Here is an 11,679-nt window from a genome sequence, read left to right as displayed (position 1 = left end):
AGCTGTCATGGAGTCTCTCTCCCTGGTTATCCTCTTCCGTCGTCCTCCCTTTGAGTTCCCTACGGCGAGTTCCCTTCCGTGAAACACGGCCATGACATATCTGGAGGCATGGCCACGACCAGATCTGGAACCGCGGAGCCATGGCCGCGACACACCTCGAAGCCATGGCCGCGACAGACCTTGGAGCCAGATCTGTTGCGGCCAGGGCTTCACAGGCGAGGCCGGCCCTCGCCAGATCTGGGCGAGGGACGGCCTCGCCAGGCTTAGTTGCATTTTTCTGAAGGCTCGGCCATGATGGCTCGACCGAGAATTAGAGGAGTTGCTCCTGGAGAAGGCTTGCCGCTCAGCTTTTCTGAAGCCCGACGACGGATTGCTTGTGCAAGCTCATTGGAGGAGGGAGTCGCCGAGATCTGGAGGCTTGGCCAGGTCTGTCACGGCCATGGCTCCGCGGTTCCAGATCTGGATGGGGCCAAGCGACGCCGGAACAGGCGGAGATGGTGACCGGACGGATTGTGCTCTGTGATAGAGGAAGAGGATGACGAGAAAAAAAAAGATTTTTATTTTTTATACCGTCTCTGCTGACACGTGGCGATCTATTTTTGGATATAAAAATGCGCGCCGCGTCAGCCATTGACGTGGCGCATTGCGATCGCTGAACATTTTCTCCAGGTTTTTCTCGACAATGGTAGGCTGTGGCGATTGGTGCAACAGCTGCACGGCTTGAGAGGAGAAGAGAAAAAACCAAACAAGAAGATGAAAAATGATGAGAGTACATCTTGGCCTTTGAATTCGTATGGCGCTGATCATGCGAAAGTCTTTACTTACTAATCTCCACCAACCTGCGGGTGCAAATTCGGCTACATACACTGCCCGCTACTCCTTATAAACCCTTAACTGAATTTTACACAGAGAGAGACTTCCAAATAATTTTTTTTAACTCTTAATTTATTTTCTGTTTGTAACTAATTTTTTTGCAACGTGATTGCGGCAAATTGTTCATTCATTTCATAAAAAAAATGAGTTAACTTGTTGAGTTATAACCAGGACGACTCTATTGTTTTGTTTGAAAGATAGACATTCTCGTCAACAATAAATCTTTAGAAATATTGGTTCACCGCAAGTGCTATTGGGTTTACAAAAGGGTTTCTAGAAAATTATTAGTTAAGTAAATTATTAGTAGGTCACCAATTCACATGTTAAATCACCAATATCTATTTGCCTGTCTACAAATTACCAATAGTTGCAATAAATTACCAACTTTGATTAGCGTAATGCACCAACATATCAAAGTTATCCAATTTATTTGAGCAAGTTACCGACTTTTCTGCATAAAGCTAACAATTAGTTTTTGATTTTAATTTGAATCGCTTACCAAGATATATTATTTGATCGATTTTAGATAACCAACTTTTCTTATAACTTGCTAACTTTTATAGAATTTATTGACTCTTAATCAAATTGGGAGAATGATCAAGAAATTCTTAAATATTAAACTTATACCAATTTAGTTCTTAACTTTTCAATTTAGATAATTTAGTCTTAATTTTTTTGACCATTGTCAATGTAATCCATCTGATCAATTTTAGTCGAAAATTATTGATGTAGATCTCGACTATCCTACATGGCATGAATGACGCTGACATGAATAATTTTTAGAAATTTTCTAAATTATTTCAGACTTTTTCTTTTTCATTTTCTTTTTCCTTTTTTCCATTTATTTTCTTTCCCTTTTTCTTTTGCCAATGATGGTTTGCCAACCACTGGCAATAGGCAGTGGCTAATGTGGGTGAGTGTTGGTGAGGTAGACCCTCGTCCAAGTAAGGGCAGCCTCACCAGATTTGGTGACGGGGCCCTCATAAACACTTGCCCCAACACGGCCATTAGGGTAGCCTTGTTAGGTGTCGCCCTCGATAGCTATCGCCTATGGTTGATGGTTGGCAAACGGTCACTAGTAAAAAGAAAAGGGAAAGAAAAAGAAGGAAAAAAGAGTAGACAATAGAAAAAAAGGAAATATTCATATTTTTTTTTAAAAATTATAAAAATTATCAACGTTAGTGTCTATTGTGTTACACAAGACAGTTGGTATTCACGTTAGCGATTTCTTGCCAAAATTGGCTAGATGGACTAAATTGATAAATCGTCAAAATGTTTATGATTGAATTGCTTGAATTGAATAGTTTAAGACTAAATTAGCATAAGCGCAATAGGTTCATCAACTAGTATTTTATTGTAGCCATTTACCTACATTACATGATCTATTCCGAATTACCAACTATTATTATAACTTACCAATTTTTGTTGAAGTTGTCTACTCTTATAGGAAGTTACCAACTTTATTTGTATTACCAATTTCTTTTGCAGACCAAATTAGTATTGATTTTTACATTACTAACTGTTATTTAGACGCTCGGTTACGGCACTACACATCCCGTGCTCTCTCTCTCTCTCTCTCTCTCTCTCTTTTCTTTTTGAAGGGGTTTTGATTGGTTACGACACAGAGTTTGTAGTGAAGAGAGAGAGTCCATCCGTCGTCCATCGAGGGCAGCGTATTCAACCGCTCACCATGCTAATGATTGGTACGTTGCAATTCAACGATAACTAAAAGACGTTTAATGTGGTTGTTATCCTTTTGAATAGACCTTTCCTTCTTCGCATTGCTAAGCCATGAGTCGCATTTTGCTTGTCAATCGATACATCACCCCTGTAGTTACTGCTTAAGGTTGCGAAAGCTTGCCATGTTTGTTTCATGCTTGAGTCATCACTTTCTCTCTCTCCATTAGCTCTTAGTTCTCATCTCTGAATCATTCAGCACCCGCTTATCTGTTACCGACGACATGTCTCGCAGTCATTACTAGTTTGGTCCTCATGAGGGCGTGGAGTCCGTTGGAGGTGCCCTCTTCTTCGAGTGACGTGTGGAAGGAGTGGGAGCTGAGAGGCGTGGTCTTCTTGAGCCTTGCCCTCCAAATCGTCCTCATTTGTCTTGGTAGCTGCCGCAAGTACTTCCCTTATACTTGGATCAAGGTGGTCACTTGGTCGGCCTACCTATTGGCCGATTCGGTTGCAATTTATGCAATCGGCATGATCTCGAACATGATCAGGGAAATCAAGGCCGGCAAATCGTTGAGCAACCCACACACGGAGCTAAGCACTTTTTGGGCGCCGTTTCTGTTGCTGCACTTGGGAGGCCCCGACACTATCAGTGCCTACGCGATTGAGGACAACGAGCTCTGGCTTAGGCACTCGTTGATGTTGGTGAACCAGGCAGGCTTGACTGTTTATGTCCTGGTAATGGCGTGGACTCATCCCACCCTTTCATTCCTTGCCATTTTGATATTGCTCTCGGGTTTCTATAAGTATGGTGAGAGGGTTTGGGTCCTCCGCACCGCTAGCCACGAATACTTCAAGGACTCCTTTGCCAAGTCCCGACCCAGCCGGAAGGATTCTGGCAAGATTAAGGCAGAATGTGAGTTGAAGCAGGAGGAAGGGTACGACGTCGTGCCTCATCATGTAATTGACATAGATAATGAAGATGCTATTATGATCGATCTTGCGATCGCAGAATTTTCCTCTAAAAAACTGAGTTTTGGGAAGGACTCAAAGGACGAAGAATACAAGAGCGTTGTGGGCACACTGCTATCGGCCAGTCGCTTGGTTGACACTAGTCAGCGACTTTTCGCGGATCACTTGTTCAGTAAGGAGGAATGCGACAGTTGCCTATCGATACTGAGAGGCAAGCATTGTGCAGGGGATTTCAAGGTCATTGAAATCGAGCTGGGCCTCATCCACGACATGTTCTACTCGAAGGCAAATGCGGTCTATACGAGATGGGGTTTTATTTGTAGACTCACCATATTATTCTCGATTTGTGTTGCCTTGGTGCTCTTCTCTTTTACTGACAAGCGACTATACTCAAAGCCGGATCTATTCTTAACCTTCCTGTTGCTAGGAGCGGCCATTTTCATGGAGTTATACGCACTGGCTCACGTTCTTTTCTCTGACCAGATCGCCTGTTGGCTCATTGACAAAAAGCAATCGGCTGTCTTTCATTTCATCACTCGAATCCAACCACTGTTGAAAAGGCGCAGGTGGTCCAATTCCATGGGCCAATATAACCTGATGTCCTTCCAAAAAAATTACTTCCGCTGGTGCAGTTTCCTCAAGCTATCGGACGTCGAAGAGATGGCGGTGAAATTTCTCTACCCACGCCGCGTGCCCGTGAGCGACGATGTCAAAAAACTAATCATGTCAAAGATCAAAGAGATGGAAGCGAGGGTCCAAGAGATGGACGAGAAAGAACTCCAAGACTTCCAAATGAGAGACAGGGGAATCCATGCGTTGAGCACACACGGGTTGCTGAATGATCAGTTGAAAGCGATCATCGAGGGGCTGGAGTTCGACGAGAGCATCCTAGTCTGGCACATAGCGACAGAGCTCTGCTATTACCTCGATTACGGATGGCCGGACAGCACTAAGGAGCTAGAAAGGAATAACCAGAGCCCTGTCAAAAAGAAGTGCTTGATGGGTTTGCACTTGTCTCGGTACATGCTGTATCTCCAATATATGTGTCCTTCGATGCTGCCAGCCAGATTTGGAAGTATCAGGTTCCGAGACATTTATAAAGAGCCCAGCAAGCGTTTCGACTTGCCTAAATTTGCTCAGATTAGACCTGCTTGTGGCCGTAATAGGAGAGAGCGCAAGCCTGACATCGCCGAGGCTCGTGAAGCGTTGGGTAGGAAAATGGGGGACTTAGCCTTTGGGGACGTGTCGGAGGAGGACCAAGTCGGGTCTATGCTTCGCAGGGGGTGCCGGGTGGCGATGGAGCTGCAGGGTATCCCGCGTGGATGGAGATGGTCAGCGATCAGCGAGGTGTGGGTGGAAATGCTGATGTACGGGGCTAACAAGTGCAAAGCGAGGGATCATGCTCAGCACATGCGGGGGGGCGGCGAGCTCATAACCCATGTCTGGCTTCTCATGTCTCATTACGGGCTGACTGACAGCTTCAAGAAAAAGCACGGCCCCCCGGCAACATCAGAGATAATAGTGAATCCCTGGTGAATAATAAGTGGGGATTGAGGAGGTTATCGATTGTTGGAGTTTCAGATACTAAGTTTGAGATTAAATTTGTTATTTTCAGTGTTCCCCGTTGATTTGTGGGAATAGAATTAAAAAATAAAAAAGCATGACAATTCAATAAATTATTATTGTACAATTGTTCCGAAAATTTAAGTTATTAAATAAATGGGTAACTTAATATTTAGATATTTTACCATTTGAGAATGGTGGTGATTGAGAATTGCAAATTAGAGGAGATGTTAAGAGAGGAAATTTCGTATGTGGTGCAACGATTAAACTTAAATTCGCATGAGAAGTGTTGATAAATGACATCAAGATGCGCCACCCCGTCTGCCCGATGGACTGAGTTGTTTGTCTCTAGCTCTACCCAGGCTGGAGGCAAATCGTCTTCTTTATTTGATTTAAGCAACTGATTTTTTCAATAATCGAAGCGGGGGCACTTTTGTCAAAAAAATTCTAAATGAAAAATCGCAATCCCAGAAAATAAGGAAATTCCTTCTTTCTTCCTTATTCCTGTCATAGATGGGCCCAACAAGCCCAAGCCCAAGCCCATGTCTCCCAAGCCCCGACCCAGACTTTTATCGGATGTCTCAGGGGAGCGACAATTCCCATTTTCTTCGTTTTTGGGAGTGAATATCACACGCAATCTTTCTGATTGCTTTGTGAAAAATTAAAAGATTATCCTGGTATAATGGTTAAGAAGGGATTGTGAATTGTTATCGTCTGAATACAACAAATCACCTTTTTTGATGTAATTTTTCACTCTCTTTTTATCAATATATATACCGTTAATGCAAATTCTTGATTACGATAATTAGCACATGGCCAATAAATAAATAATAATGAGTCGGCACAAGTCAATCGATGTCCCATTTTATCCTTCGCCTTGGTTAATTTTGTCTATTTATTAAATGGATTCAAACCGTTACATGGGTCCGCAAAGGGATGAGCCCCAATCAACACTGCTACAGCTTAGGTGTCGAGCCAATCCATGAGTTCAAATAAAAAACTGCAAGATGGTAATTACGTGTACATAAAATCAGGATAAGTCTCATGCTTCAGATTATTTTCAACATAGATGGAGATCATTTGTAGTCCCATAATAGGAATTTCCTTACTACAAGAACATAAGGTTATGATTTTTCTCATTGTGTTCATGTCACATTAAATGAATATAAAAATCTCTTTTGTAATTAAGGATAATGTGATCTAGCTAGGAGAACTCTTCCTCCACCGCATCGAACTGGTTATGCTTTGTTTAATCCTTGGGATGAATAAGAACGCCCTTGAGGATGAGGCCCGTCTTTTGAGGATGGATCCTCGTCCCCTGGAGGGCGAAAGAAATCGTCCCCACGGTCTTTGGGCCCATCTCGAACTCACCGGCACGGAGATTTATCCATTCCTCCTGCCGCCGGCCCAGATCCTCCGTGTTGGTCTGTTCGGTCCCATCCGGCAGGTTTAGCTTGAGCTCCACCCTAGAAGACCATTCAGAGTCAGTTCGGTTGAGTTTGACCACGAATGCGACCTCATACGTAGTATTGGGTGAGAGCGCTCTTGTCTTGAATCTTCCCTGTATGAAGAGCCAGGATAACTTCTTCGATTTGGGGACACGTATGTTGGCATCTCTGCGGAAACTGAACCTGGAGAATTTTAGTATTTTCAAAATCGCGATCTGACGCATGCCAACCAGATATATAGCACACGAATGTCACATTGAGTAGTGTACTAATTTCCTTGTAATGGATCAAATTTGTAAAAGAGGTACCATTTTAATTCCATGGTGATCCAATACCAGCAACTTTCTTCGTCGCCCCCAGCAATTACACACGCCTTGGGAAGCACCATGAAGCAGTTCTTGTGGTGCTTCGCATCGACCCAAAACTTCTGTCAAATCCATTGAGGTGAAAATTTCTTCCTAGATAATCACTATTACTGATCATAAGAGTTTTGTCATTATTACTACATAAATGTGTGAGATGAGCCTTTCCAAGTTAAAGCAACGAAATGGCATCATTGAACAAAATCTAGCCTTCGATGTCATCATGCAAATTCTACCTAACCACTATTTCCTTTTAAAATATGGTGTGCAGTAAGCTTAGTTCCTAGGTTGGTTCGATTTATCGCGTAAAAGGTCCTTCCAGACCCCATGCAATCAATAGACTGACCTAAGCATACGTCTTGCAGTTAGTGCTGAAAGATAGATAGATGGAGTTGAAAGGGAAATAGGACTTTGCCTGTGTGTCGTTTTTCAGGAGCACTCCTTCGTATACCACATGATGCCAATCCTTGATGTCCATGGACAAAATGTTGTGTGGTGTGGTTGCTTTTCTCACGAGCGCCAAACTGTTGAGAGAAGGCCCTCCCTCCTTTTCTCTGCTTGGGCGATTAGTTTCCTTACCAGCTGAGGTTGAATCACCTTTTGTTGCAGCTCCATCTCCCATTTTTTTTCTAGGATTCAGAGTACCTGTCGCAGTACATATTAATAAGTTTATTGCAATTGTAAAAATGACAAAAAAAAAAGACGAGGAAAATCTCATTTACCGATTCCGTGCTTTGTTTGGAGTAGGACCGTTGAACTCTTCGAGTTATCACAAGTCACAACTTAGTTTAGGGAAGCCTGGAACGCTTTGCTTGGGAAAACATAGAACTATAAATCATATAATATTGGCTTTTTATTCCACATGTGAGGCTGTTAAGTTATCGAGGTTCCCTTTTTAAAGAATTTTCAGACTTTTGCAAGTGAAAAGACACAATTGGGCCTGATGCTCTTGTTCGTTCAATTATCTAGCTAAACAATTAGGGTGTGAACGTGAATGCCATGGGAGTTGTGAGTAAAAAAGAAGAGTTCAGGTATGGAGCCGAGAGATCGTGAGTGGTGACTTAAAAGGAAAGAAGGGAAAATCACGCTGGCATTAAGGACATGGTGCATGGCAGAATTGGTGGCGTTTTAGAGCAAGAAAACAAGAGTGTTGAAATATCCGTCACTATTAGATTTTATAAGACGTGATCTCCTTCTATTTATTTGATTAAATTTTTGAGTTGAATTTCCTAGCATTGTATCTTTTTAGTCAAATTCCACATACTAGAGCTCGTTGGGAGGCTTTGATGCCATGTTGAGTTGATGTAAGAGAACTTTTGATTCAGAAGCTGATAAACGGTTGGCTTAAATTAAGAAGAAGATCAATAGTAAAGGGAAAAGAAAGAAGAAAAGAGAAAAATAAAGATGGCTTGGAAAAGGAGAATTTATCAAATTACTCAAAACCACAAAGGTCGTTTTGTTGGACTATGGATCGTGTCACGTAAGATGGTTGGTAATAACTCGATCGTCACATCGGCTTTTTCAGTAGAAAATTGACATGAAGGGCATATTGAAAATTTCATGCAAAAGTTTAAGATTACATTGTCAAAATTCAAAAAGTTTTGGATTAAATTGGCAATCATATAAAATTTCATTTTTATATGTAACTTGTGTTAGCAGCATAAGCAAATATGTCCTTAATTTCGTCACTGTTTCACTAGATCTTTGTGAACAAAAAATTTTAATGATAATTTTTATTCTCTTAACCTGAGGGGAAAACACAAATTTTTGTATTCGCTTGAATTCCTTGAACCTTTCGACCTTAAAAAAAAAAAAAACTCCTTGAATTTGTATAGGTTGTGATCCTCTCTATTCATTAGTGGCTTTTTGAATGCTTAAGTTCTTCTATATTTCTTCCTTAGATCAAATTCCACCATATATAATCTTCCGATGAAATACAAAAGCTGGATATATCCATCGTTCAAAACTCATTTTGATCGAACACTCTTATCCTGAACATCTGCCAAGCCAAATACAATCACAGCAATCCGAGAAGAGGAATTATAGTGACAACTGTCTCCTAATCACAACATGGAACGAATCGAATTTTTAGCATTCGCAAGGTCAACGACACAAATGCTCCTCACTCCCGTATCTCACGAAGACCCTGCTCAATGTTGCACTTATATAAGGTTGCATGATTTGGCTGCAAATTGAGTAGACAGTCTCATCTTCACCGACTCAATTCCACTACATCATTGTCCTTCTAGCTAAATTAATCTATTAAAATGACAAAAATATTTTCACGTTTTATGGATAATTTTGGGAATCCCATTCTCCTCAAGTTGCTGTAATGTAATTGATCAAATTGAATCTATAATCTTAGTAATTACGTGCATCGAGAGGGAGCCACCAAGAAGTTGATATGTGGCCTTTCCTTTAGCTGATACTTACCCCGATTGTTTTCTTTTTCTTTTATTCTTAGACTAAGCCATTTTTTTTTAATTTCTTGCTTATTTTTTCAATTGCAAATTAACAATAGTAAGACCTTTTGGTAAAAAATAAATTCATAAAGTGGAATATGAGAGTCCAGAATTAATTTATTTTTTCTCCTTGTAGAAGGTTGCTTCCTTTCCAGAAAAGGCAAAAACAATTTTGCTAAGAACATGATTAAATTCTTTATTCATTTTTAGACACACAAGTCAATAAAAAATGACTTATCTAATAAAATTAATATCCAATTGAGATTTAAAAAATTAATTACGAGGTAAAGAACTATATTCTCCTAAGTCACTGAGTGGTTTACTAGAGAACTTAGTTATCACATCCAAAGATCGAAATAACAATTGATATTTCATAATGAATTAGGTAGTTAAAGGTAAGAGAAGTCTTACCCTTTAGTATAGCAATGAATACATCCATCTTTCCATTTTTTAAAAGTTACACTTTACATCAACCATTTTTTTATTAGATTATTAAGTTTTATGCTCAATAACGATTGATTTACTTACTTTACCAAAAAAAACGATTGATTTACTTATATTTTTCATCAATCAAATCTCTTCTTCAATTTTTTTTTCTTTATTTGGAACTACATCAAAAGTGGAAGCTACCTGTTAATAAGAATGTACATTCACTAATCTCATTTATCAAAGTTTGACCATGTTATTAGAAAATGCTTGAGAGTATTGCCAGATTATTTATCGATGGTTTCTAGTCCTTCTATTTATAAGTATTTTGACGCACATAGTGGAAGTCCATTGAGAATTTGACTGGCGGCCCTTGCATTGTGGCCCCCAGGTTCTACCTTTCACAAAGCTTAGTAATAGAATCCCAAAATTAGGCAATATGAAAAATGCCTTACTTCATCATGAAGTCAAGACCAGAAATTGGGAAGAGTGTCTTTCAAGGATAAATACTCTTGCAACACCTACCCTTCACCTTCTTTATTATTATTATTTTTTGAATTCTTTATTAAAATATCTAATTTCTGAGATATAGAGGCAGAAAAAAAAATTAAAAGCCACGTCTGAAAATTTTTAGAGAGCACCTTTGGAGAACTTCTAAATTTATAATGTGTAGGTTAATAAAAAAGGCAATCCAAAAAACGAAGTTATCCATTTGTGTAAATTTGAAAAAATAGAAAAAGAATCAAAATTTTACATGAAAGGACAAAACAACTATGTGTACAAGTAAATTTAGAGATAAATAAATATTTATGGTAGAAACTTTCAGGAGTTTTCACCCATGGAGCAATAGAGGGAGTGAAATAAAAAAGTATAATATACATTACCTAATAATGAATTTTTAAGAGAAAAGGCATAAAAAAAATCTTGCAGCAATTCAGGAGAATAATAGCAAATGGATACGAGAACAAGATATAAGAAAATCCAAGGTAAAAAAAAAATAAAAAAATCTATAGTCAAGCAGAGAAATAAGTGCTGAGAATGTGATGAAAGTGTCATAAAAAAGAAATGACAAGAAAGGAGATTGAATGGTTGACTAGAGAAATCATAGGGTGATGTGTTGATTATTGCACTCATTGGTGGGATCCATATCTACCTTGAACCTGTCTACAAGTATCGCATCTTGTGAGTACTTTCTCAACCAATGGCTAAGCTCAATAAAATTATACTGCAAAGTGATTTACTGAGCATAATGTATTTGAATAGGCCCATTCTTGCATGATATTACAATGAAAGATACATATCCTTTGAATGAATAGAAGTAATCTAGATAATCGACTTTTAAATCCTCTATTTGAGATAATAATTTAATGATAATATTTATTCTCTTTACCAACTTGACAGGCAAACACAAATTTTTGTATTTACTTGAATTCCTTGAACCTTTCGATCTAAAAACACAAGAAAAAAAAACTCCTTGAACCTATATAGGTTGCTATCTTCTCTATTCATCAGTGGCTTTTTGAATGCTTAAATTCTTCCATATTTCTTCCTTAGATCAAATTCCACCATATATAATCTTCTGACATAATACAAAAGCTGGATATATCCATCATTGAAAACTCATTTTGATCGGACACTCTTATCCTGAACATCTGCCAAGGCAAACGAAATCACAACAATTCAAGAAGAGGCATTATAGCGACAACTGTCTCCTAATTACAACACGGAACAAATCGAATTTTTGGCATTCGCAAGGTCAATGACACAAATGCATTTCTGCACTTCTCACTCCCGTATCTCAATCAGCAAGACACTGCTCAATGTTGCACTTATATAAGGTTGCATGGTTTGGCTGCAAATTGAGAAAACAGTCTCATCTTCACCGACTCAATTCCACTA

At 39.4% G+C, this 11,679-nt stretch overlaps 2 protein-coding genes across 2 annotated transcripts; one reads left to right on the top strand and one right to left on the bottom strand.

The window, feature by feature from the left end:
• Positions 1-2,481: 2,481 nt before the first annotated feature.
• On the top strand, positions 2,482-5,055 carry LOC104424122. Its single transcript, XM_039303022.1, has 2 exons — positions 2,482-2,576; positions 2,846-5,055. The coding sequence occupies exons 1-2, from the start codon at positions 2,564-2,566 to the stop codon at positions 5,053-5,055; spliced, it is 2,223 nt and encodes a 740-aa protein (XP_039158956.1). The 5' UTR covers positions 2,482-2,563.
• Positions 5,056-6,007: 952 nt separating this feature from the next.
• On the bottom strand, positions 6,008-7,940 carry LOC120288669 (uncharacterized protein PHLOEM PROTEIN 2-LIKE A4-like). Its single transcript, XM_039302741.1, has 4 exons — positions 7,615-7,940; positions 7,308-7,537; positions 6,839-6,957; positions 6,008-6,707 (listed from the first exon to the last, which is right to left on the bottom strand). The coding sequence occupies exons 2-4, from the start codon at positions 7,512-7,514 to the stop codon at positions 6,332-6,334; spliced, it is 702 nt and encodes a 233-aa protein (XP_039158675.1). The 5' UTR covers positions 7,515-7,537; positions 7,615-7,940; the 3' UTR covers positions 6,008-6,331.
• Positions 7,941-11,679: the final 3,739 nt, after the last annotated feature.

This window comes from Eucalyptus grandis, chromosome 10 (assembly GCF_016545825.1).
Source record: "Eucalyptus grandis isolate ANBG69807.140 chromosome 10, ASM1654582v1, whole genome shotgun sequence".
Classification (NCBI taxonomy): Eukaryota; Viridiplantae; Streptophyta; class Magnoliopsida; order Myrtales; family Myrtaceae; genus Eucalyptus; species Eucalyptus grandis.
This window is presented reverse-complemented; position numbering and strand designations above follow the sequence as displayed.

Bases quoted from the DNA above. Each gene is read 5' to 3' on its own strand.
- LOC120288669 (XM_039302741.1), bottom strand. From the start codon at position 7,514: ATGGGAGATGGAGCTGCAACAAAAGGTGATTCAACCTCAGCTGGTAAG. The intron at 6,958-7,307 runs GCAAAGTCCTAT...TGGATTTGACAG, and splicing joins TCCTGAAAAACGACACACAG to AAGTTTTGGGTCGATGCGAA. The intron at 6,708-6,838 runs GTACCTCTTTTA...CTCCAGGTTCAG, and splicing joins ATCACCATGGAATTAAAATG to TTTCCGCAGAGATGCCAACA.